This window comes from Anolis carolinensis, chromosome 1 (genome assembly GCF_035594765.1).
Source record: "Anolis carolinensis isolate JA03-04 chromosome 1, rAnoCar3.1.pri, whole genome shotgun sequence".
NCBI classification, from domain to species: domain Eukaryota; kingdom Metazoa; phylum Chordata; class Lepidosauria; order Squamata; family Dactyloidae; genus Anolis; species Anolis carolinensis.
Window position 1 is genome coordinate 212,238,162 of NC_085841.1, and position 27,701 is coordinate 212,265,862.

General features: G+C 41.8%; 2 protein-coding genes across 4 annotated transcripts in view; one reads left to right on the plus strand and one right to left on the minus strand.

The window, feature by feature from the left end:
- Nucleotides 1–4,772: 4,772 nt before the first annotated feature.
- Nucleotides 4,773–23,184, minus strand: LOC100557709 (retinol dehydrogenase 5). 3 transcript variants are annotated; one of them, XM_062964914.1, is made up of 5 exons: nt 22,890–23,184; nt 16,577–16,888; nt 14,045–14,303; nt 6,665–6,828; nt 4,773–5,462 (listed from the first exon to the last, which is right to left on the minus strand). In XM_062964914.1, the coding sequence occupies exons 1-5, from the start codon at nt 22,915–22,917 to the stop codon at nt 5,209–5,211; spliced, it is 1,017 nt and encodes a 338-aa protein (XP_062820984.1). In that variant the 5' UTR covers nt 22,918–23,184; the 3' UTR covers nt 4,773–5,208. The 3 variants fall into 3 exon arrangements, with proteins under 3 accessions (XP_062820984.1, XP_008117223.2, XP_008117222.1); XM_008119016.2 differs by having other exon boundaries at nt 4,773–5,459; nt 22,890–23,179; XM_008119015.2 differs by lacking the exon at nt 22,890–23,184 and having other exon boundaries at nt 16,577–17,130.
- Nucleotides 17,263–27,701, plus strand: part of abcb11 (ATP binding cassette subfamily B member 11) — a 168,147-nt gene continuing 157,708 nt past the window's right edge. Inside the window, exon 1 of the mRNA XM_062964889.1 lies at nt 17,263–17,416. The gene's annotated coding sequence lies outside the window, so the exon portion shown is untranslated. The remainder of the gene's footprint in view (nt 17,417–27,701) is intronic.

The following is a 27,701-nucleotide window of genomic DNA, read 5'->3' on the forward strand; positions in this document are numbered from 1 at the left end:
TGGCTAAGCGAACGAACCCAAAGGGTGCTCACCAATGCGTTGTCTTCATCATGGAAAGAAGTGACAAGTGGAGTGCTGCAGGGCTCTGTCCTGGGCCCAGTTCTGTTCAACATCTTTATTAACGACTTAGATGAAGGGTTAGAAGGTACGACCATCAAGTTTGCAGACGACACCAAACTGGGAGGGATAGCTAACACTTCAGAAGACAGGAGCAGAATTCAAAACGATCTTGAACAGACTAGAGAGATGGGCCGAAACTAACAAAATGAAGTTCAACAGGGACAAATACAAGATACTTCACTTTGGCAGAAAAAATGGAAATCAAAGATACAGAATGGGGGACGCCTGGCTTGACAGCAGTGTGTGCGAAAAAGACCTTGGAGTCCTCGTGGACAACAAGTTAAACATGAGCCAACAATGTGATGCGGCAGCTAAAAAAGCCAATGGGATTCTGGCCTGCGTCAATAGGGGTATAGCATCTAGATCCAGGGAAGTCATGCTCCCCCTCTATTCTGCCTTGGTCAGACCACACCTGGAATACTGTGTCCAATTTTGGGCACCGCAGTTGAAGGGAGATGTTGACAAGCTGGAAAGTGTCCAGAGGAGGGTGACTAAAATGATTAAGGGTCTGGAGAACAAGCCCTATGAGAAGCGGCTTAAACTGGGCATGTTTAGCCTGCAAAAGAGAAGGCTGAGAGGAGACATGATAGCCATGTACAAATATGTGAGGGGAAGTCATAGGGAGGAGGGAGCAAGCTTGTTTTCTGCTGCCCTGGAGACTAGGACACGGAACAATGGCTTCAAACTACAGGGAAGGAGGTTCCACCTGAACATCAGGAAGAACTTCCTCACTGTGAGGGCTGTTCGGCAGTGGAACTCTCTCCCCGGGGCCGTGGTAGAGGCTCCTTCTTTGGAGGCTTTTAAACAGAGGCTGGATGGACATCTGTCGGGGGTGCTTTGAATGCGATTTCCTGCTTCTTAGCAGGGGGTTGGACTGGATGGCCTGTGAGGTCTTTTCCAACTCTACTATTCTATGATTCTATGAACTGTTGGGTGAATAAGTCCCATGCCACCTAAATAATACAGACCTGTGGTTACTTTGAAGGGCAAAATCACCAGCCCCTGAGCTGGGGCTTAACTCTCTATGGCAGTGGTTCTCAACCTGTGGGTCGCCAGATGTTTTGTCCTTCATCTCCCAGAAATCCTAACAGCTGGTAAACTGGCTGGGATTTCTGAGAGTTGTAGGCCAAAACACCTGGGGACCCACAGGTTGAGAACCACACTGCTCTGTGGCTTCTTCTCCCCCTGAGATCACAGAAGGGCTCCCAACATCTGCCACCCTCTCAGTTCCTAACTAGATCAGGGCCCAATGCTAAAACTGGCCAATGATGTGACAAAATGTTGAAATTTTAAGATACCACAGGTGTGGGTTGATGCATAACTGGGGCTAAAACCCAGAAGCAGACCATTGGATGCCTTACGTACTGGGAGTGGGTTGGAACATATCCTCCATTCCTATTCAGCAGTGAAGAGATCCAGCCACCCAGATGTCCCCAATGGACCACTTCTGCTATTTTCCACAGCCTGTGAAATTGCATGGTGGCTCTTAGGATGCCAAATGTGGCCAGAACATGTTAAAAATGGCATCTGTTTCCCCACTGCATCCTTTCACTGCAACTGCAAAGCTCTCTTCCAGAATATTTAGGGCATACTGTTAAACCAACTATTAATGATTTATCAATGAACCTTGAGCAAACAGAACCTTTATCCACTCTCTATTTAAAACCACTGTGTGTATCAAATCAGATCGTGACCGAAAATTCTCTAACAGAAAAACATTTGTATTCAACACTGTTTTCGGCCAAGATTCAGTGCCAACAACCATTTTTAATGCAGGGCTAAACTATGAAATATGTAAAATATGATTGGTCAAAGGTGTCCCTAGGAAGCCACAGAGTGCATTTCCTTCATAACAGAGTGACTATATGTTTAGTCTTTTGCTCTCTTTTCCTACACTTGATCTGCCTCAGTGTGGTGGCATCTCCTTCTTTGTAGGTTTTTCACAGAGGCTACATGATGTTCTCCTGCCAACCTAGCAGTTCGAAAACATGCCAATGTGAGTAGATCAATAGGTACCGCTCCGGCGGGAAGGTAACAGCGCTCCATGCAGTCATGCTGGCCACATGACCTTGGAGATGTCTACGGACAACGCCGGCTCTTCGGCTTAGAAATGGAGATGAGCACCAACCCCCAGAGTCAGACATGACTGGACTTAACATCAGGGGAAACCTTTACCTTTTACATGATGTTGGGAGTATTTTGGTTGTTTGTTCCTGCATTTCTAATGGGGTTGGACAGGATGCTATATAGTCACAATAATGCGATTGTCATGATTGCAACTACCCCCCCCCCCCCCCGGTGGTAAATCCTGACATCAGCCATGCCAAGAAAAGAGGTCCATTCTGCTGGTGATATGGGCAAATGGATGTTTTCACCCTCTTTTATTAGCAAGTGGCTCTATAGTAAGGACTTGGTAGAGGGATCTTGATTCTGATTGTTGCAGCTTCATTCTCTGGGTGGAGGGGTGTGTGTGAAAACTGCATCCATCCTTATCCCAATCACCGATACAATGGACCTTCTTCTCTTGGTACAACCAATGGGAGGGAAGTCTGACCAGCCATTAGTACAATGTATGTAAATATCAGGGTTGTTGTATGTTTTCCGGGCTGTATGGCCATGTTCCAGAAGTATTCTCTCCTGACGTTTAGCCCGGAAAACATACAACAACCCTGTGATCCTGGCCATGAAAGCCTTCGACAACATATCTAAATATCTCCTGTAGAATTCTGGCAACAATAGAGAATGACAGCCTGTTTAGTGATGGTGAGGTTACAACGCTGCTTGCTTGTACACTCACTATCAAGTAGGACCACGTGTTAAATGAGGGATCCATTCCAGCACCTTTCCTGTAATTCAATTTTCACATAATCTGGAAATTCTTCATATGTGAGATGAACAACAGCTTCCAGCTGAAGGATCCCATATACAGTAGAGTCTCACTTATTCAAGCTAAACGGGCCGGCAGAAGCTTGGATAAGCGAATATCTCGGATAATAAGGAGAGTTTAAGGAAAAGTCTATTAAACATCAAATTAGGTTATGATTTTACAAATTGAGCACCAAAACATCATGTTTTACAACAAATTTGACAGAAAAAGTAGTTCAATACGCAGTAATGCTATGTAGTAATTACTGTATTTACAAATTTAGCACCAAAATATCATGATGTATTGAAAACATTGACTACAAAAATGGCTTGGATTATCCAGAAGCTTGGATAAGTGAGGCTTGGATAAGTGAGACTCTACTGTACTTGCTTTGGAGGACCTTGAAAATACCCAGAGAACTGTTCTCTGGGTTTCCTGCACAGGCAGTTCTGATGGCTGACCATAGAGTTCCTCTGGAAGTCTAGAGGGAACATTTCTCTAGGCATTTTTAGGTTCTCCTGAATGATACCATGGTATTCAAAACTCTTTGCGCATAAATGAAGCTGCATGCAGTGAGCTTGCATAATAAGTGGACTACAGTACAGTAGAGTCTCACTTATCCAACACTCACTTATCCAACGTTCTGGATTATCCAACGCATTTTTGTAGTCAATGTTTTCAATATATCATGATATTTTGGTGCTAAATTCATAAATACAGTAATTACTACATAGCATTAATGTGTAATGAACTACTTTTTCTTTCAAATTTGTTGTATAACATGATGTTTTGGTGCTTAATTTGTAAAATCATAATCTATTTTGATGTTTAATAGACTTTTTCTTAATCTCTCCTTATTATCCAACATATTCACTTATCCAACATTCTGCTGGCCCGTTTATGTTGGGTAAGTGAGACTCTAACTGTATATCATGATATTTTGATGCTAAATTCGTAAATACAGTAATTACTACATAGCATTAATGTGTAATGAACTACTTTTTCTCTCAAATTTGTTGTATAACATGATGTTTTGGTGCTTAATTTGTAAAATCATAACCTATTTTGATGTTTAATAGACTTTGTCTTAATCTCTCCTTATTATCCAACATATTCACTTATCCAACGTTCTGCTGGCCTGTTTATGTTGGATAAGTGAGACTTTACTGTATATGCAATCAGTAAAAACCTCCCCAAATCTGCCTTTTCAGCAGTTCAACCCCACAACATATGTCCCTTTCTGTGTTGCTAGCAAGTGGTAGCTAGCACAGACACATCCAGTCTTTTTCCTTCAGGTACAGGTTTTGGGGATCGCATTGTAGCTACAGAGGCATAGCTAATCCAATGCAGGATCTTGGCTATTATTATTATTATTATTATTATTATTATTATTATTATTATTATTATTACAACATTTATATCCCGCCCTTCTCACCCAACAGGGGACTCATGGCGGCTTACAATAAAACACACATATGAAACCTGTACAATACACTATAAATCAGTTAAAAATTAAAAATTATCACAGGGACTAAGAAATGTATGCCTTCTAAGATCTGAGTGGTTTCTCAGATTTATGGGGTAGAATTAGGCATTATTCCAGATACAAGAACGCAAGGTCCAGCAGCCCTGCCAGATGAACAGAGTGTTATTCAATATCCATCTATGGGGAAGAGAAGCATTGTACAATGAGAATTGTGTGTCAATAAAATATGAGAGGTACAACTCATGACATATCTATTCACATTTCAAATGCATACAGCAGGAACAAAGAAACTGATTCTCCTGATAGTTTAGACTTTTAATGCCCTACAACCCCAGGCCAGCAGTCAAGAGTGAGGGTTTATAAGAGTCATCCAAAAGGTTTCCCAGCACTGCTTTACAAGATATACACACTATGCCATATGAGAAGATGTATGGGTAGAATCCTGTAGACTCACTGTGCTAACACTTGCACTTGCCCCAGGATTGTGGGAGTGAGAAAAGACAGAAAATGTGCATGTCATTCAAGTAGTTTATGTGCCAATGCCTTGATTTATTCCTTTTGTGGTCACAGCACCCTTGGCCGGTTCACTCCTTGCCAGCATACTTCCACTTATGTGGTGACCAAACAGGTTTCTCTCCTATGTTGCCATCAGATAATTGTGATGAGATGGTATAAACAGAACTTGGATAAGATCATATGAATATCCATCTGCTTCAAAACACTGGTAGATTGGGGGTCAAACATCAATTTGAAACCTAGATGCTTGATTCTTCCCGTCTCTTGGCAATGGAAGAAGCATTCTCAGCATCATATCTGACAAAAATGTGGGGGCATAGGAGAGTGGAAGCCACAAAAGCTTTGCATCCCATCCAACTCCATATCGTGTCCTCGGATACTTTGCGATCAAGGCATGCTCCATACATCGTGTGACCTTTGAAAGATCAGCATCGCAAAGCTTGTTCATCGATAATCTTTGCATCCTTAAATCTGCTAGAACAAAAACAGACAACAAAGTAAAACTTCAGATTTCAAAAGGTTTCTTTTTTTCATGTCAGGAGCAACCTGAGTTGCTTCTGGAGTGAGAGAATTGGCCGTCTGCAAGGACGTTGCCCAGGGGACGCCCGGATGTTTTGATGTTTTACCATCCTTGTGGGAGGCTTGGAGCTGGAGCTGATAGAGGGAGCTCATCCGTGCTCTCCCCGGGTGGGATTCGAACCTGGCAGCCTTCAGGTCAGCAACCCAACTTTCAAGTCACAAGGCTTTTATCCCCTAGGCCATCGGAGGCTCCTTATTTTTTTAAAAAAGGTTTAAAAGTTAAGAAGAAAGGATACAAGGATTTTGCCCTTAAATAAAAATACAAACCACTTTCATTATGCTTTCCCCCATCATATCTTCTTAGCGGGGGGTTGGACTAGATGGCCCATGAGGTCTCTTCCAACTCTACTATGATTCTATGATTCTATGATTTATTTTGTTTCCTCTTTGCCAAACTTAAGACTTTCATAATTTATTGAGCAACCACCAGGCTATTATAAAACACAGGCAAAGATCTTTCTTGGGGGTTTTCCATAGTGGGAAATTCAAACTAACTAATCAAAATTGCAACCAGAATTAACATTTTAGAAGTACAGTAGAGTCTCACTTATCCAACATAAACGGGCCGGTAGAATGTTGGATAAGCGAATATGTTGGATAATAAGGAGGGATTAAGGAAAAGCCTATTACACATCAAATTAGGTTATGATTTTACAAATTAAGCACCAAAACATCATGTTTAACAACAAATTTGACAGAAAAAGTAGTTCAATACGCAGCAATGCTATGTAGTAATCACTGTATTTATGAATTTAGCACCGAAATATCACAATGTATTGAAAACATTGACTACAAAAATGCGTTGGATAATCCAGAACGTTGGATAAGCGAGTGTTAGATAAGTGAGACTCTACTGTACAACCTAGCCTGGAACATGCTTAGAAATGGAAACTAGAGCCCTACAGATGCATAGCTGTAAGATATAATATTTCTAGAAAAGAAGATGCAGGGGAACTGGGTGAATGAAAGGGAGAGATTTGTTACAAACTAATTCCGCAAAACCACAGGTTTCATATGCATCTGAATATTATAACAAATTCTTTAAAAATGGGTATACAGCTTGGGGTGTGGCTCAAACATTGTTACTTAGCACTTACACTTAATGAAGTATTTCTCCCCATATGAATCTCTGACTTCTGGAGTCAATTGGTTCCACAGCCTGAATAATTCTCTCTCAATGGATTCTAAATGAGTTACTCCAGTCTTAAAGAATCCTGGCTCAATAATGCTCACTTGTACTCCAAAATGATGCATGTCTCTCCTAGGAGGAAAACAGAAAATGATGATCCTATAGGATAGTTTTTCTCAATTCAAGCACTCATAAAAAAATCTTTCAAGCTATCGTTAAGAGAAAACTCGATATTAAGATAATAAAAATCTAGAAATGACTGCCTTCTCCCAGAACATGGCTCCTCATCAAATGAATTAAAACAAATGTATGGAAAGGAAAATGTACAGTTTAGAAGTGGATGAAGGAAGAAAAAAAAACACTAACTGAATATTTGGGACATATTGTGTTACTTTTTGGATTATATTTTACTCACTCATAGAGTTCAAGTAAGTCTTGTAGCTTTGTCCCTAGTAGTGACAAAGTGAGGAAGAGCTTGCCAGCCGTCTAGGAAATGCTTCTGTTTTTACAGTCAATGTATGTGTGTGTATAGGAGCCCGGTGGCGAAGTGCGTTAAAGCACTGAGCTGGAGACCGAAAGGTCCCAGGTTCAAACCCCGGGAGCGGAGTGAGCAGCCACTGTTAGCTCCAGCTCCTGCCAACCTAGCAGTTCGAAAACATGCCAATGTGAGTAGATCAATAGGTACCGCTCCGGCGGGAAGGTAACGGCACTCCATGGAGTCATGCCGGCCACATGACCTTGGAGGTGTCTACGGACAATGCCAGCTCTTTGGCTTAGAAATGGAGATGAGCACCAACCCCCAGAGTCAGACATGACTGGACTTAACATCAGGGGAAACCTTTACCTATATGTGTGTATAACACAACCCAATGAATTTCAATGGGTTTTCTTAGGCAACCAATTCTCAGATGTGGTTTTGCAAGTACCTTTCTCTGAAATATAGCCTGTAGTACCTGGTTTTCTTTGGTGGCCATCCATCCAAATACTTCCCAAGGCTGACCTTGCTTAGCTTCCAAGATCAGATGGGATCTGGTGCTTTGGGGTATTTATGCCCGTTTACTGTCAGTACAGTAGAGTCTCACTTATCCAACAGAAACGGGCCAGCAGAACGTTGGATAAGTGAATATGTTGGATAATAAGGAGGGATTAGGGAAAAGCCTATTAAACATCCAATTAGGTTATGATTTTACAAATTAAGCACCAAAACATAATGTTATACAACAAATTTGACAGAAAAAAATAATTCAATACACAGTAATGCTGTATTTACGAATTTAGCACCAAAATATCACAATGTTTTGAAAACATTGACTACAAAAATGCGTTGGATAATCCAGGATGTTGGATAAGTGAGAGACTACTGTACCTTTCTCTTAATGTTCAACTGAAATCTAAGATCCTCTAACATAAGCCCATCAAATTGAGTCCTCTTGTTAGTTCCAACAAGAGTAGACTTATACTGTTAGTGGAATTTATCTGGGTTGACCCAACATTCAAGAACTGATTTGGTGCATCTACTCTTGTTGGAATTAATCAATAGGTTTCAGGCTCCAACTCTGTAAACTTCTTCGTGTGATATTTCCTGTCTTTTCTTTCCCAGATCAAAAAGTTTATTTATTTATTTACAGTATTTATATTTCGCCCTTCTCACCCCGAAGGGGACTCAGGGCGGATCACATTATATACATATAGGGCAAACATTCAATGCCCATATACACATCGAACCGAGACAGAGACAGACAGACGCAGAGGCAATTTAACCTTCTCCTGAGGGGATGTTCGATTCTGGCCACAGGGGGGAGCAGCTGCTTCATCATCCACTCTGACGGCACTTCCTCATTCCAATGTCGGAAATTAGTTAAACTTGCCTCTCCACTTTTATAAGTGGTACCTTATTTCCTACTTGATAGATGCAACTATCTTTCGGGTTGCTATGTCAGCAACGAGCAGGGGCTATTTTTTATTTTTAATTAACGGGTGATCACCCCGCCACGTGCTGGCCTCAAACTCATGACCTCATGGTCAGAGTGATTTATTGCAGTTCTCCAGCCTGCGCCACAGCCCGGCCCCTATGTTCTACAGAAGAAGTCTGAATAATGTAGAATAAAATGGAATTATTACAACCTTTAACAGTCACAAAGAAATAGAGAAGTTCAGTAATAGAGAAGTTTAAATGGCGGCTTTGTTGGTTTACTGCAGAAAGCAGAGAAGGTAACTTGCTTAGCCTCCTGTGGAAAGGGTTTCTACAGTCTGGGAGAGTTTATTTATTTATTTATATATTTACCCTCTTTATACCCCGCCTTTCTCACCCCGAAGGGGACTCAAGGCGGTTTACATATGGCAACAATTCAATGTCTTAAAACACATATAAAATATAAATTTAAAATACTTAAAGATTAACATTTTAAAAACAGAGACATTGAAAACATTAGGTAAAAGTAAAGGTAAAGGTTTCCCCTGACGTTAAGTCTAGTCGTGACCGACTCTGGGGGTTGGTGCTCATCTCCATTTCTAAGCTGAATAGCCGGCGTTGTCCGTAGACACCTCCAAGGTGTCTCCAAGTGGACTGAAAGGTCCCAGGTTCAAATCCCGGGAGTGGAGTGAGCGCCCGCTTTTAGCTTCAGCTTCTGCCAACCTAGCAGTTCGAAAACATGCCTATGTGAGTAGATCAATAAGTACTGCTCTGGCGGGAAGGTAAGGGTGCTCCATGCAGTCAAGCTGGCCACATGACCTTGGCGGTGTCTACAGACAATGCTTCAGCTTAGAAATGGAGATGAGCACCAACCCCCAGAGTCAGACACGACTAGACTTAATGTCAGAGGAAACCTTTACCTTTACCTTATTCTTCTCCGAGGTTTTCTCTCCCATCTGCCATGTACTGGAGGAGGTCTAAGAGGTGACATTTTCCCTCAAAGCAGCAGAACTGGATCCAGACTGTTACCAACATCCCTCCCCTCCTAGACACAGATTGGCCAGGGGAAGGAACAAGAGCCATCAGCTGGGATTGCATGGAGAAGTGCCACTATGCAAGGAGGAACTGGAAAAGACCATCTGGGAGATTATACTAGCCTGTGCTATCTGCTCTTTCAGAAAGTCTGTGTCAAAGTTATATAGGGCACTCTGAACCATGTCTGGAAACAAACTGATATCTAGCCAGTTTCTTTCAACCAATTTGTGTTCTAGTGATGCCACTGCACTGGGCTTCAGCTTGTGTTAGATCAGATTTACTCTGAGTTTTCCGCTATTGACGTTCTAGCTTCTGTCTCACTTGTTTAACCACCATCAGCTACCAAATAAACAATTCACTTGCAATGGTTCAGTTTTAAAAAAAAAGCAGATACAGTAGTCTCACTTATCCAACACTCGCTTGTCCAACATTCTGGATTATCCAACGCATTTTTGTAGTCAATGTTTTCAATACATTGTGATATTTTGGTGCTAAATTCATAAATACAGTAATTACTACATAGCATTACTGCGTATTGAACTATGTTTTCTCTCAAATTTGTTGTATAACATGATGTTTTGGTGCTTGTAAAATCATAACCTAATTTGATGTTTAATAGGCTTTTCCTTAATCTCTCCTTATTATCCAACAGATTCACTTATCCAGCATTCTGCCAGCCTGTTTACGTTGGATAAGCGAGACTCTACTGTATAGTTATGTGAAGTTAAAACCTCAGTTCTCTTTCAGAAACTCCTCCACATTCAAGAAGACACAACTTGTGAAGGACATTCCTTAAAAATAGTTTAAATGCTCATGACTTTGACTGGTTTGTCCTGTATTTCTTAAGGATTCAAATCCCAAAACTACTGAACAGTTGACTATTACAACATCCCCCAATTTAGCATCCTCCATACTAAGTTGGGGGTAAATGGATCATAATTATTCAACCAGGGATTATAGGAAATACTAGCGTTGCCCGGCCACGCGTTGCTGTGGCTTATGGGAATAATTTGTTGGCCAGGTGGAATAGCAGTGAATAGCCTTGCAGCCTCAGAGTCTGGCCATTTTCTGGAGTAGCCGGAGTGGCACCCTCAATCAAAGAGCCGCTTTGAATCCTGGCTACTTCCTTTGTAGGGGAATCCTTGTTTGGCCAGCTTGAACTGCATTGAATAGTCTTGCAGCTTAAAAGCCTGGCCACTTTCTACACAGGGCATCCTTTCTAGATAATCCAGCTCAAAGCAGATAATATAAGATTATAAATGGGCAATAAAGCTGTGTGGAAGGGCCTTGAGTCTACACTGCCATATATAATCCAGTTCAAATCAGATAATCTGTATAGGTACCGCTCCAGCGAGAAGGTAAGGGCGCTCCATGCAGTCATGCCGGCCACATGACCTTGGAGGTGTCTATGGACAACGCCGGCTCTTCGGCTTAGAAATGGAGATGAGCACCAACCCCCAGAGTCGGTTACGACTGGACTCAATGTCAGGGGAAAACCTTTACCTTTACCTTAATCTGTATTTTATAGGCAGCGTGGAAGAGGCCTGATTGAAGAGGCCCTGGGCGCCATTAAATGGCTGAGTGGGTTGCTAGGAGACAAAGTGGGTGAGCTTACCCTTCTCACTGGCAGCAATGGGAAAAAAACAGTTATTCCTCTCCCTCTAATTAGGACTTTATTTTTCTTGGTTTTTTTGATGTAAAAACACAGACTGGGTGACTATGTCTTTTGTGGCCAAATTTGGTGTTATTTGCTCATGTAGTTTTGTTGTTTAAGTTAAGGGGAAAACGGTCAGAACATTTTTATATATATACTAGCTGTGCCCGGCCACGCGTTGCTGTGGCGAAGTCTGGTGGTATGGGAAATAAAGTATTGAGGAATTGGTGGTAGTTAAGGTCAAGGGTAAAGGTTTTCCCCAGACATTAAGTCCAGTCGTGTCTGACTCTGGAGGTTGGTGCTCTTTTCCATTTCTAAGCCGAAGAGCCGGCGTTGTCCGTAGACTCCTCCAAGGTCATGTGGGATGACTACATGGAGCGGCGTTACCTTCCCACCGGAGCAGTACCTATTGATGCACTCACATTTGCATGTTTTCGAACTTCTGGGTTGGCAGAAGCTGGGGCTAACAGTGAGGGCTCACTCTGATCCCCAATTCAAACATGCGGCCTTTCGGTCCAGAAGTTCAGCAGCTCAGCACTTTAACACGCTGCGCCATCAGGGGATATTATTTCCTAAAGGTTGTGAATATACAATATTTCTGATTGGGTTTTTTTGTTTGTTGGAGGCAAGTATGAATGCTCCAATTAGGAAAAATGATTAGGATGTAATGGCCTTGCAGCTTTAAAGCCTGGCTGTTTCCTCCCTGAGTGAATTTTTTGTTGGGAGGTGTTAGCTGGCCCTGATTGTTTCCTGTCTGGAATTCCCTTGTTTTCAGAGTGGTGTTGTTTGCGATATTTTATGTGCTTCTACTGTCTGTGGCCCTGAGAAAACAGGATTTGCCAGACTTTGATGATGGGAATACTTTGTTGGGAGGTGTCAGCTGGCCCCGATTGTTTCCTGTGTGGAATTCCCCTGTTCATTTACTGTCCTGGTTTTAGAGATTATATTGTTCTGCATTATTCTATCCCAGTAATTATTTCATATTAAAGAAGAATCTCACTTATCCAACATTCGCTTATACAATGTTCTGGATTATCCAACGCAGTCTGCCTTTTCATAATCAATGCTTTTGTAGTCAGTGTTTTAAATTCATTGTGATATTTTAGTGGTAAATTTGTAAATACAGTACAGTAGAGTCTCACTTATCCAACATAAACGGGCTGGCAGAACGTTGGATAAGCGAATATGTTGGATAATGAGGAATTAAGGATAACCCTATTAAACATCAAATTAAGTTATGATTTTACAAATTAAGCACCAAAACATCATGTTAGACAACAAATTTGTCAGAAAAGGTAGTTCAGTACACAGTAATGCTATATAGTAATTTCTGTATTTATGAATTTAGCACCAAAATATCACGATATATTGAAAGCATTGACTACAAAAATGCGTTGGATAATCCAGAACGTTGGATAAGCGAGTGTTGGATAAGTGAGACTCTACTGTAAATACTACATAGCATTACTGCGCATGGAACTACTTTTTCTGTCAAATTTGTTGTATAATATGATGTTTTGGTGCTTAATTTGTATAACGATTACCTAATTTGATGTTTAATTGGCTTTTCCTGAATCCCTTCTTATTATCCAACATATTCACTTATCCTGCCGGCCTGTTTACGTTGGATAAGTGAGACTCTACTGTATATTTCTAATCTTATATTATCTGCTCATAACTGGGTTATCTGAGGCCCCTTCTTCACAGCTGTATAAAATGCACACTAAAGTGGATTATATGGCAGTGTGGAGTCAAGATAATCCAGTGCAAAGCAGATAATATAAGATTATAAATGGGTTATATAGTGTGTGGAAGGGCCTTGAGTCTACACTGCCATATAATCCAGTGCAAATTAGATAATCTTTGGAAGAAGTCTAAGTGAGGCCTAAATCTGCCTGTCCCCTAACTGAAACCTGGCTGTCCCTTGGTTGCTAGGCAACCAAGTGGGCAGAGATTAGCCCTCTAAACTGGCAGCAATTGGATAAAAAAAAATATTGCTCTCCCTCTAATTAGGACTTTATTTTTCTTTTCTTTTTGTTGTATCAACCTTGAGGCATGGATGATGGGTTGTGTTGTCAAATTTTGCGGTTGGGGGGCCTGTACTTTTGTTGTTTTGTGAATTGCCGTGATGCCATCACTCTTTTATATATATAGATACTAGCTGTGCCCGGCCATGCTTTGCTGTGGCGAAGTATGGTGGTATGGGAAATAAAGTATTGAGGAATTGGTGGTAGTTAAGGTAAAGGGTCCCCTGGGCTGAGTGGGTTGCTAGGAGACCAAGTGAGCGGAGCTTAGCCTTCTAACTGGCAGCAATTGGATAAAAAAAATTATTCCTCTCCCTCTAATTAGAACTTTATTTTTTCTTTTCTTTTTGTTGTATCAACCTAGAGGCATGGATGAGGGGTTGTGCTGTCAATTTTCGAGGTTGTGGGGTGTTTACTTTTGTTGTTTTGTCTGCTGCCTTGATACCATCACTAGAGAGAGAGAGAGAGAGAGAGAGAGAGAGAGAGAGAGAGAGAGAGAGAGAGGGAGAGAGAGAGAGAGAAGATAGTTCCAGCATCCCTGTAGGATACTTAGTTGAGATCTAGGGTATCATATAAACAGTTGTACTTAGAAATGACATTTGCTTGTGTTTTAATTCAAATTATACTATAGATCATCTTAGTGTGAGTTGCTAGATGTTCAAAGGTTTGAACACAGAGGCCTTTCACCCAAAATCTATTATCCTCAAATCTACAGGGACTCACCGCAGACTATCAGAGAAGGCCTCCACTCCACACTTTGACACACAATAGCCACCGCCGATGCATGCCAAACGGCCCAAAACACTTGACACATTAACTATTCTTCCTCTAGATTTTTTCAGAAGTGGGAGGAGCTTCAAAGTGACCCCAATAAGACCCATTAGATTGACATCCAAAGTGGTGCGGAAATCTTCCAGCTGCATCCAGTCAGTGGGGGCCATGGGCATGGATCTCCCAGCATTATTGACTAAACCATACAATCCTGCAGATAATTTTAGAAAGGATAATTTTGTCAGCACATAAACTGAAGGAATGAGTAATATCAGGTCAGAAACCTGTCCCAGAATGCTGTTATAATTAGCATTCTAATTACACTGTTATCATTAGCATTTAACAACAAAAAGAATTTTGTATATAATGTGAAAACAGTACATATTTTATAGAAATATGTGATGTCCTATAGTCCTAATATATGATTGCTTTGTCTTTGGAGCGTTATAGAAATGAGAGTGTTGATAGGTTCTGGAGTTGATAGAGAAATGTGATGACACTTAGGTACAAGTCGGCCCCCATATTTGCAGATGATATATCCCTAAAATTAACATGGAAATCGGAAATATGTATAACAGTAAACCCTACTGAAATGAACAATTTCCTCTGGAAGTTACCATAGATTTACACTGGGGAACCTGGGAAATTCCTAGAGTGTTATTCTCTTTACAAATTTGCTTGGTCCCCTAGGGTGCTATGGTTCTATAGTAACCTCTGGCAGAAATATACGTTATCACTTTGTGAAGCTGGAAAATTCTTAGAGGGGACATATTTTGTAGAGGTGTAACCACAGGTGCCAGTCCTGTAGGTTTGGTGATCATGTTGCATCCTCCAGTACTTCATAGTATAGGCCCGGGCTGTGGCGCAGGCTGGTGAGCAGCCAGCCAGCTGCAGCCAACTGCAACAAATCACTCTATTAAGCATGGGATGGGACCAAGCTAAGGTCCACATCAGACAACAGATCCTGGACACAGAGCGACAATCTGATTTAGCTTGCTCTCCAGTCTTTAACATTAGTGCAGACAACAGATATACCATTGCTCCCATGGCTTATTTAACAAACCTGGAGATGCCTAATCATCGTAAAGCCTTCACTCTTGCAAGATGTCATGCCCTCCCATCGGCAGTACTGGAGGGGAGGTACCGGAAGACCCCTGCTCCGACCCCTGCTCCGGAGAGACTATGCCCTTGTGAGTCTGGCCATATCGAAACTATTGAGCATGTGCTCCTCCAGTGTATGTTTTATAGAGATATTAGAATCAATTTCATCACTCCTTGGCTTTTAAAACATCCAGGCCGCACTGAAAGATACTACACCTCTCTGCTGCTCTCAGACTCCTGTTCTGCAATAACCTATAGTGTCGCCAGGTTCTGTGCAGCAGCAATTTCCATCAGACGGACGATGACTGACCCCACAGGGCCTGTAGCCAGAGCAATCTGTTATAACTGAAAGATTGCAAATGTTCCCTCTATCCCCTTCCAGAGCCACTTAGTGGATCAATATTTACTATTAGCTGACCCTGCTAATAGTCTGCTTTTAATTTGTTTTTATTATAGCATGTTTTTAACTTGTTCTTTTATCTGACTTTTATGGGAACTGCGATTCCCCTTTTCGGGCACCTGTGCCAATTTCTATATATTCTGGTCATAGACCGTAATAAATAGCTGAACTGAACAAATCACTCTGACCAAGAGGTCATGAGTTCGAGGCCAGCTCGGAGCCTATGTTTGCCTTGTCTTTGTTCTATGTTAAAGGCATTGAATGTTTGCCTTATATGTGTAATGTGATCAGCCCTGAGTCCCCTTCGGGGTGAGAAGGGCGGAATATAAATACTGTAAATAAATAAATAATAAATAAATAGTTGAATACCAAGACATGTGCAGCCAAACAACATCAGACTATGATAAAAATGGAAAAGGTTATTAATGAGACAATGAGGTATGAAAAAAAAAGCTTGGCGAGACTATAACACACAAGCTTGGTGAGGCTACAGCCATTTACTTTTTCTTGAGCCTATGTAGAAGGGAAAGATTCTTCTCCTCCTATCAAGTAAACTGATTTCAGATTACTTTTGCACCTTGAACTCAATTTGCAGCAATTGAAATAAGCTGAGGACAATAGGGAGGAGAAAAGAGAAGCAGGGACATTTTAAGGCTCTGATTGTGGATGAATCATATAATAATAATAATAAAACTTTATTTATATACCGCCCTATCTCCCGGATGGGACTCAGGGCGGTTTACAGTCATAAAAGCAAACACAAACATTACATAACAACATAATACACATTATTAAACAAAGTAAAATAATACAATTATAACAATAAATCACACTTACATGACCAGATCAAGGGAACGGGAACCATAAAACCAATATATTAAAATGTATCATTTTAGGCTAGGGAAATCTTGTGCAATATATTCAGGCCCAGATCATCATGATAGTTTCTGCCAAACTGGGAAAGTTTAAGTGTATGCACTTACCTATATCCTCAGTCTCTTTTCTCACAAACTTCACTGCGTCATCAATACTGGAAGGGTCAGTCAGATTGAGTAATACTGTTTTCAAGGACTGAGAGGTGCTGGCCATCAGCTCCTGACATCCCTTCTCTGAGAGACAAGCAGCAATGATGCGGAACCCATTCCTGTCAAGGTGTTTAGCCAAAGCACGGCCAAAGCCACTGTCACATCCAGTTATGAAGACATACTTCCCGCTCAGGTTCTTTTCTTTCAGTCGGTCTCTGATGAGCCAGCAAATCATGACGGATAGCACCAGAATGCCTGCCCAATCTCCATCTGAAAGCAAAGGCAGCCAGCAAAAGAAAGACAGCAGTAGCTGTTACTGACCCAAAACTTGAACCAATCTTAGTCTTCAAAGGAGGCAATTGTTCCTCTATTTCAGCTTCACTAGGTCCTCTTTTAAATTCAAAAAATTGGCACCTAAAGATTCTGGCACACAAGCAATGATATTCAGGAATAAGATGCTTTGCATGAGCTCTCTTAAGAGCTTCTTCTCAATGGCTTGTTTTCAAGATCCATCTACTTTGCCTTGGTTACTTCCTCCAGTCTCAAAAATCCTTCAGCATGGAAAGGGAAATGTATTCATGTTAGGAGAGAGGAAACATTATTATTCAGGACAATGAGGCTGAAGGGAGAGGGAAGGGGGAAAGCAGGGGATGACAAGCAGAAGGGCAGAAAGAAGGGGGGAAACACAGTTTTCAAGTGCTGTTGAAGAGCAAATTATTTGTGTATTTTTTACACATAACACTCTTTTGCTGTGGAACTTCATATCTTTGAACAAACAGCAAACTTGGAGTTCTTATGGTGAGTCACAATTCTTTTTAAATATTCCATTTGCCTGCTGCTGGTGACATCCAGAGCCGGTCCAACAATGAGGCGATTTAAGTGGTCGCTTCAGGCGCAAAACATATGGGAGCGCCGTCGGGACTGCTTTTTCTGTTGATTTCTTGTAAAACATGATGTTTTGGTGCTTAATTTGTAAAATCTTAATGTAATTTGATGTTTAATAGGCTTTTCCTTAATTTCTCCTTATTATCCAACATTTTCGCTTATCCAACGCTTTTATTTTTCAGTGATTGGTTGGGGGGGGGGTGCCAAAATTCTGTTTGCCTACACTTGAAAAATACCTAGGACGTGCTCTGGTGACATCTTTTTTTTCTGCCTCTTACCCATCTAATAGGGGCAAGGACAGGGCGCCAATGTGTTGTGTTCCATTCCCTCCTTGTGATGGGTGATTGCCGGCGAAACAGAGCAACGGGGAGGAATTGTTAGTAGTAGTGGTGGTGGTAGGGGTTCCCACAACCCCCCTGTCTCATCTTAAAATCAATGACTCCATGAATTCACTCAAGTTGGGCTGTGGCGCAGACTGGTTAGCAGCCAGCTGCGATAAATCACTCTGACCAAGAGGTCATGAGTTCGAGGCCAGCCCATGTTGGGGTGAGCACCCGACAATTAAAAATAAAATATAGCCCCTGCTTGTTGCTGACCTAAGCAACCCGAAAGATAGTTGCATCTATCAAGTAGGAAATTTAGGTACCACTTATTTTATTTACTTATTTATTTACAGTATTTATATTCTGCCCTTCTCACCCCGAAGGGGACTCAGGGCGGATTACAATGAACACATATATGGCAAACATTCAATGCCAACAGACAAACAACATATATAGACAGACACAGAGGTATTTAACATTTTTTTCCAGCTTCACGATTCCGGCCACAGGGGGAGCTGTTGCTTCACTGTCCACTAGTGGCTGTACTTCCTCATTCATTTCCTCGTGTTTTGCTGGCAGTTTTATGATGTTGTAAAATTAGCCTCCCGCATAAAGCGTACCTAAATTTCCCTACTTGACAGATGCAACTGTCTTTCGGGGCTGCATAGGTCAACAGCAAGCTGGGCTATTTAATGGTCGGGGGCTTAACCCGACCCGGACTTCGAACTCATGACCTCTTGGTCAGTAGTGATTTATTGCAGCTGGTTACTAGCCAGCTGCGCCACAGCCCGGCCCTTATATGTGGGAAGGCTAATTTACAACACCATAAAAATCATCCAGCTGCCGTTGGAATGAGGAAGTTGCCGTCACAGTGGATAATGAAGCAGCTGCTTCCCCTGTGGCCGGAATCAAGCATACCCTCAGGAAGCTGGAAAACTGGAGGAGGTTTAAATTGCCTCTGTGTCTTTCTCTGTCTCTGTTCTATGTTATATAGCATTGAATGTTTACCTTATATGTGTACAATGTGATCCGCCCTAAGTCCCCTTCGGGGTGAGAAGGGCGGAATATAAATACTGTAAATAATAAGTCTGGAGGTTCTGAGAGGGTGTAAAAAGGAAGTGAACCTGCTTCCCTTTTTAAAAGGGTCACCATTTTACTATGTCATTGTGATGCTGAACAAGGATCCCCCCCTTTTGCACAAAAAGATGATTTATAATAAGGTTCACATATAAATATGAGGTAGACCAGTAAAATAGGTTGGGATCCAGGTTGCATGCGACAAAGTGACTTTTTGACTTGGCCAAAACTCTAATGACCCAGCTATTGTCTGAGCTGGCAGAAGAAAATTTGCATCCCTATACATCTGGGTTGATATAATCATCTCTAGGGTCGTAGAAGAAGAAAAACCAGAAAAACAAGTGTTGTGTCACCTTTTTCTCCCTTTCACTGTTGCATGTATTACTGGTATGTATTTCTCTTTTCTGATTCTGGGGTTTGGGATTCTCCTCCCCCCCCTTTGAGCCCCAAAAGGCTCTATCTCTCTCCCCCTAACCCTTGGGAAACTATAACTTACCCTCCACCCTGCTTTTCCTTTTAACCAGCTCCATGGGCTCCAAATCAACCCTTTTTTGGGGCTTTTTATAAACTTTTATACACTATCACTTTATCATTTTATTATTAGATTTATTGGGGATAGGGAAAACTAACCTTTTCTCCCCTGGATCCCATGTTTTCCCTTGTGATATATGAACTTATCTTGGACTCTTTGGTGGGTGGGATTTATTTATTTATTTATTTATTTACAGTATTTATATTCCACCCTTCTCACCCCGAAGGGGACTCAGGGCGGATCACATTATATACATATAGGGCAAACATTCAATGCCCATATACACATAGAACCGAGACAGAAACAGACGCAGACACAATTTAACCTTCTCCTGAGGGGATGTTCGATTCTGGCCACAGGGGGGAGCAGCTGCTTCATCATCCACTGTGATGGCACTTCCTCATTCCAACCTCATAAATTAGTTAAATTTGCCTTCCCACTTTATAAGTGGTACCTTATTTCCTACTTGATAGATGCAACTATTTTTCGGGTTGCTAGGTCAGCAACCAGCAAGGGCTATTTTATTACTATTATTATTGACGGGTGCTCACCCTGCCACGGGCTGGCCTCGAACTCATGACCTCATGGTCAGATTAATTTATTGCAGCAGGCTGCTCACAAGCCTGCGCCACAGCCCGGCCCCAATGGGTCAATATGATATCTTTCTTCTCCATGAATATCCCTTGCATGTCTCCCTTTCCCCAATGCCCCATATATGAACTATAAAATATGAAGTGCCACCCCTGTGTGACCCCAGTCCCCTAGCCCCCAGGGAAACTTTCGCATTTCCAAGGGTGAATAATCCCTTGACAAAAGGACTCAACCAAAAGACTCTTTGCATGGATAAGAACAATAGACATCCTCTCCAGGCTTCGGACAGGAGTAATCCTGTCATATTCCAATGAGGGACAATCTGCCTTTGAAAAGCTGAGATTGTCCCAAACTGCCTCTTTCTTTGTCTCTGCACCCTGGCCGAAACTACTATCATAATCCCGCCTATTTGCTTCCATATCCAGTTCCTGGAAAATCTGGATCCTGACATCCACATCAGACTCAGATGTATATTCTAACTACTTGAAATAATGCCTAGATGGCTGGAGGATCCCCAGGGGTTATCACCAACTGCCGGACACCCACTGAGTCATTATAAGTAAAGGTAAAGGTTTCCCCTGACGTTAAGTCCAGTCATGTCTGACTCTGGGGTGTGGTGCTCATCTCCATTTCTAAGGTGAAGAGCCGGCGTTGTCCGTAGACACCTCCAAAGTCATGTGGCCGGCATGACTGCATGGAGCGCTGTTACCTTCCTGCCGGAGCTGTACCTATTGATCTACTCACATTTGCATGTTTTTGAACTGCTAGATTGGCAGGAGCTGGGGCTAACAGCGGGAGCTCATTCCGCTCCTGGGATTTGAACCTGGGACCTTTCTGTCTGCAGCTCAGTGCTTTAACGCACTTTGCCACCGGGGCTCCATGAGTCATTATAATCCTCTCAAATTCCATTCTCGGTCCTTTGTTTCTTGCTCGGACTGCCTCCTCACTCCCGATTGGCTGAGAGGCCGAAGCGGCGCTGGCTTTCTGATTGGCTGAGGCGTCCACGCCTTCTCTCCAGGTGACAACAAGAGCCAATCAGTGCGAAGCCGGCAGAGGGGGGCGGGAACGGGAAATTCGAAATTGACCGCCTGTTCTTCTGCTATAAATTGTACTGTAATGCTTTGTGTGGTATGTCTGCTTGATGAATTATCACGGTTTGACATCCTTTCCAGCTGGATCACAATAAACAACTCGGTGGCATTTTCTTCAGCTCTGGTGAGATTTATTTGGAAAATTCAAGGGGAATTCTTTATCTAGAGGCTCTCTTTTTCTCGCCATAGTATCGGACCCTTATTTGGTGCGTCTGTGGGCTCTTTTCCTTTGGGCGAGATCCTCCAAATTCTAGCTGGACTTCAATTGTGAATAATGGGACTTGAGCATCCACAAATCATCATCATCATCATCATCATCATTATCATCATCTAATTACTTATTAATCACCCTCTATCCAAGATGCTCTAGGCGATTTACAAGCTAAATTGTTGGTATCCATGAGGAGTCCTGAAACCAAACTCCAGAAGATACTGAAGGCCCATTGGAGATGAAGAGGGCAAGGATGATGGAAAGCATTTACTTCTTCATCCCAAATTTCACAAGATACATTGGATCATAACTTCAGAGGAATAAATTTTACCTTCCCAGCAACAGTTAACTATGTATTTTGCACATGTACCGATTAATACGGGGAGAAAGGCCTTCTGCATGGCTACTAGTATGACAGCAACTAGGTCGTACCCCAATATCAGAAAAAGCAAAGTTGTAAATATCAGTTGGTAGGTGGGGATACACCACAGTAATCCTGTACTGCTTGTCAGCTTCCCAGTGGCAATTGGTTAGCCATTGCGGCAGCAGAATCCTGGACTTGACCAGCCTCTGGCCCATTATCAAATATATATAGGTTAAGGTAAAGGTTTTCCCCTGACGTTAAGTCCAGTCGTGTCCGACTCTGGGGGTTGGTGCTCATCTCCATTGAACACACTTCACCACCGGGTCTCGTTTGCATATACATGTACTGTAGAATAAATACTATTTTAAAATTCAAAGCCATTTCATACACCTGTTTCAAGAGATTTCTTAAAGGCATTTGTATATACTACACAGAAGCATAATCCTTTCCAATTTTACCTTTAAAATGACCTTTCTGTTTTGCCCAATTACCCAAAGAAATCACCAAGTTCTAGAGGAGCAGGTAATTCCTTTGAAATGTTATCAGCATCCATTATAGCACAGTTCAAGTAAGCAACTCTAGTTCTCTGGGTGATCTTTTAATTGCTTAATTCCAAATCCACTAAAAAAAAAACCAAGAATATCCTGCTGCCTAGGGGAAAGTGCAGATTACAATTAAAACAAAAATAGGAAAGATTTTTAATCAGTCCAACCCATTTTGCAAAGCGCCAAGCTATGCATAGCACACCAGTGTCCAGCCAAGGCATTTGGCTAAGGCAAAGAAACAAATATCTCCTTTAAATAATAGCCGAAGCCAGCCAAAATATGGTACATCTCTCATATCATCAGCTGTAAAACTATTTTGTGATGAATTTAAAATGAACAGTTTGCTATCTTTTTATGATATTAAAAATCTTCCCGAGGCAGCCATGCTTCACTATATCTAATAGCAGGACTGGCCCTGTTGTACACTCACAACAGTCATTTATTATGATTTGGTGAAAACTTTTCATCATACCATCTCCTTTTGTTAGTGCAGGCTGTGATATTATCAAGCTCCTTGTAGAAGCCCATCTGTTTATTTCCTTAGTCCATTTTCGACAGTCACTGTGACAATCAATTTACAATGTGCGTAAAATATATTTTTTCGAATGCATTCATGACTCCAGATGTTTTCCCCCCTGATGCTTGTACTTACACTTTAAACAGGTGTCGCTCCAGCTCATTGTACGATTGATGGGTTTATTCTGTTTTCAGAATAGATTCTAGCTGGAGTTTCATTTCGTGGGGCTTCTTAGTAGCATAGTCTGTAGCTTTCTGTTTCTCCAGCAATCTCAGTATAGCGATTACACTGGCATTTGCTGGCAGTGTCCAGGTATAGCACATCTCAGTACTGATGATCCCAGCTAACCTCTTTAGTGAGGATTAGTCTGGTTTCTACTTTGAATGCTGGTATCTCCTTCATCTGTTGCCAACAGGAGCCTAGGCAGCTCAAGTTAGAATAAGCTCTAGAAATTTGGATCTTACATTCAGAACTTTCTCTCTGTATCCCTCATCTGTTCCCTCCCTCCTGACATCTGTTTGTGGAAATACTTGAAAAGATTCAACTTGGTCCCCACATTGAGATTGTTCCTTGCACAGAGTTCCTAAGACAAGGATGGGCAACCTTTTGCGCTTGGTGTGTCAAAATTCACCAAAAAACCTAGCCTGACTTGGGTGGTGTGTCACTTCGAGAGAAAAAACCATAATTTCACAATATATATAGTTTAAATAACAAAAATATATAATCTATGTATATAAAATGGCAATGAAATTTCGGCCTAGGACAAAACAACAAAACTACACATCCCAGAAACACTAAACTTGGCAGCACAGCCCCTCATCCATGCCGCTACGTTCATACAACAAAAAGAAAAGAAAAATAAAGTCCTAATTAGAGGGAGAAGAATAATTGTTTTTATCCAATTGCTGCCAGTTAGAAGGCTAAGCTCCGCCCACTTGGTCTCCTGGCAACCCACTCAGCCCAGGGGACAGGCAGAGTTAGGCCTCACTTAGGCCTCTTCCCCACTGCCTATAAAATACAGATTATCTGATTTTAACTGGATTATATGGCAGTGCATACTCAAGGTCCTTCCACACAGCTATATAACCCATTTATAATCTTATATTATCTGCTTTGCACTGGATTATCTTGACTCCACACTGCCATATAATCCACTTCAGTGTGCATTTTATACAGCTGTGTAGAAGGGGCCTCATATAATCCAGTTCTAAGCACATAATATAAGATACTTTATTTCCCATACCACCATACTTCGCCACAGCAACGTGTGGCCGGGCACAGCTAGTCTATATATATAAAAGGATAATGGTGTCGCTCCACTGGGCAAAACAACAAAACTAAAGGCCCCCCAACCTAGAAAATTGACAACACAACCCCTCATCCACGTCTCTACGTTCTTATGCTCAACAAAGGATTCCCCCCCCTCTCAAACAGGGAAACATCCACTCTTTGAAGGGCCAAACCCATTCGGTAATCATCACTCTTTCATCTCAAAACACAAAATAAAGAGCAACACCCTGAAAACAAAGGAATTCCATCCAGGAAACAATCAGGGCCACCTAACACCTCCCAACAAATGACCCCCCCCCTCTAAGACAAGGAACCACCTAAAAAAAGCCACAGCAACGCGTGGCCAGGCACAGCTAGTTGTAATATATAACTGTATTCAATAAATCAAAAACTATTTACTACCATTATTTCCATGTACAACAATCTATGGTACCTCTTGCAATTTCCACACTGATGATGATGATAATAATAATAATAATAATAATAATAATAAAACTTTATTTATACCCCGCCACCATCTCCCCAACAGGGACTCGGGCCGGCTAACATGGGGCCATGCCCAGAGCAATACAACATAATAAGATATAAGATATAATAAGATATAAAAACAACATATCATAGCACCATTAAAAAATACAATAAATGATAATAGGCATTACATCAAGAAATCAGAAAACAATAAAACAAGGGCAGGCCGCGTAAACACAAAGATAAAAACTGATTTCTCTCTATTGTAGTTTCAATGTAGTCATGAATAATGAATAATATAATAATAATATAATAGTAATAATATAATAATATGCTACAATAATAATAGAATAATAGAATGATTATATATATATATATATATACACACACACACACACACACACGTGTGTGTGTGTGTGTGTGTGTGTGTGTGTAATGTGCATAATTCCCATGGAGTAAACAACAAAACCACTGGACCAAATCACACCAAATTTGGCCACAAAAGACATTAGTCATCCAATCAATCTGCATGCGGCAGCGTGTCAGCAAAAATGGCTAGGCGTGTCAGTGCTGACACGCGTGTCATAGGTTGGCCATCACTGTCCTAAGACCTGTTGGCCATTTCCTAGTTCAGTGATGGTGAACCTATGACACGCGTGTCAGCACTGACACACATAGCCATTTTCAATGACACGTGGCCGCATGTGGCCACATACAGAGGAGTATGGGGCCGCATACCAAGAAATATGTTTCATCCTCAGCTCCTGCATGGCCAGGTGTCATAGCCAAGGATAAAACATTTGCTGTAGTGTTGACACCCTGTGCTGGAGGTCTATAGACCAAAACATCAGAATTCTGGCACAGAGCATCTAGTTCTGGGACTTCTGGTTATTTATTTATCTGGGACTTCTGGGGCCGGGCTGTGGCTCAGGCTGTTGAGCAGCTGCAATAAATCACTCTGACCATGAGATCATGGGTTCGAGGCCAGCCCGTGGCGGGGTGAGCACCCGTCAATTAAAAATTAAAAATAACCCCTGCTCGTTGCTGACCTAGCAACCCGAAAGATAGTTGCATCTATCAAGTAGGAAATAAGGTACCACCTATAAAGTGGGGAGGCAAGCTTAACTAATTTACGACGTTGGAATGAGGAAGTGCGGTCAGAGTGGATGATGAAGCAGCTGCTCCCCCCTGTGGCCAGAATCAAACATCCCCTCAGGAGAAGGTTAAATTGTCTCTGCGTCTGTCTGTCTCTGTCTCGGTTCTATGTGTATATGGGCATTGAATGTTTGCCCTACGTGTGTATAATGTGGTCCGCCTTGAGTCCCCTTCGGGGTGAGAAGGGCGGAATATAAATACTGTAAATAAATAAATAAATTAATTAATTTATTTATTTACAGTATTTATATTCCACCCTTCTTTCTCACCCCGAAGGGGACTCAGGGCGGATCACAATGCACATATACATGGCAAACATTCAATGCCATACGACATGCAACATATATAGACTAGACACAGAGGCAATTTAACATTTTCCAGCTTCCGGCTTCATGAGGATATGCTCGATTCCGGCCACAGAGGGAGCTGCCGCTTCATCGTCCACTTGTGACACCCGAGTCCTTGATGGTATTACTTCCTCATTCCTTTCTACATGCTGCTGGAAGGTTTTATGGTGTTGTAAATTAGTTAAATTAGCCTCCCCACATAAAGCGGTACCTAGATTTTCTACTCGACAGATGCAGCTGACTTTTGAGCTGTATAGATCAACAGCGAGCTAGACTATTAATGGTTGGGAGCTCACTCGGACCCGGGTTGGCTTCGAACTCAGTAGTGATTTATTGCAGCTGGCTACTAACCAGCTGCGCCACAGCCCTGCCCCGTTAGGCCTTCAGGAGATCTTTGACCTCACGCCCGGTTGGAGGAGCAGGGAGCAATGGAATGGCGCGAGGGATGTATTTCTGAGGGCTCTGTGATCGCCATTACCAGCAACCACATAACTACAGCAACCATCATCCAATCTACTGTTCTGGGGTGTCGTGGATTTCTAATTGACCATCATTACTGAGATAAGTGAAGGGGAGACTGGGAGAGGCAAGGGCCTGTGCTATGGGTGCTGTTTCCTGCCATTGGAAATAGTGAAGTGACACAGTACCTGAGTTATGCTCGGTTCTTTGGCGAATTTTGACACACCACGTTCAAAAGGTTGCTCATCACTGTCCTAGTTGGTCTTGAGTCCTGATATCCTTTGGACTCAAACTGCCGCAAGCCCTGACCTTTGGTTGTACTGTATCAAGCTTCTGAGACTCAAAGTCCAAAATTTTGGTGGAGTCTAAAGTTTCTTACCCTTGGTGGAAAAAAAATCAGTAAGACACATTTATAGCACAGAAATCATTTCAAAATCAGAAATAAATATTTTCATGTCAGGTTTAATATTTCCCTCTCCCGCAGGCTGAACACTGTATTTGTAATTCAGGTGTGAGAGCTTAGTAACAATACTTAATATTTGTTTTACTGTTTATCTCTTCATCTGCATTTAGTCATAACCCTTATCATAATCTTGCAAGAAAGCCAATATTGCCATCCAAATATGTGTTATTTTTTTTAAAAAAGCCACAAAATATAATACATAAGACCACAAGAAAACTTTTTAAAATTTTAGTAACAAGAACACATGGCAATGAGTGGAGTTTCCCCCCAAATCTACATCCTTAAAGCTACAAATGCTGTAGTTTCTTGTAAAGGAGGGTTTTTTTTTTGTGTCAGTAGCAACCTGAGTTGCTTCTGGAGTGAGAGAATTGGCTGTCTGCAAGGATATTGCCCAGGGGACGCCTGGATGTTTTGATGTTTTACCATCCTTATGGGAGGCTTCTCTCATGTCCCCGCATGGAGCTGGAGCTGATAGAGGGAGCTCATCCGCGTTCTCCCCGGGTGGGATTCAAACCTGGCAGCCTTCAGGTCAGCAACCCAACCTTCAAGTCACAAGGTTTTTATCCCCTAGGCCACCGGAGGCTCCACTTGTAAAGGAGGTCAAACTAGGCATTTAACATTGGTTTAGAAAAAATCCTCCCTCTGGTGGCGAATATGTCTGTTTATCATGACATGTTTTACTTACCTGCACATATTGGATATAGTGTGCCTTATTTTGTGATTGTCTTTGGAAAGATTATTGAGACACACATGACTGAGGAAAAT

Excerpts from the sequence above, each read along its gene's own strand:
- LOC100557709 (XM_062964914.1), bottom strand. The coding sequence starts at position 22,917 with ATGAGCTGGAGCGACACCTGTTTAAAGT. Across the intron at positions 16,889-22,889 it reads GAGCGACACCTGTTTAAAGT|ATGGAGATTGGGCAGGCATT; the intron begins GTAAGTACAAGC and ends CTTTGCTTTCAG. Across the intron at positions 6,829-14,044 it reads GCCTTCTCTGATAGTCTGCG|GAGAGACATGCATCATTTTG; the intron begins GTGAGTCCCTGT and ends TTTTCCTCCTAG.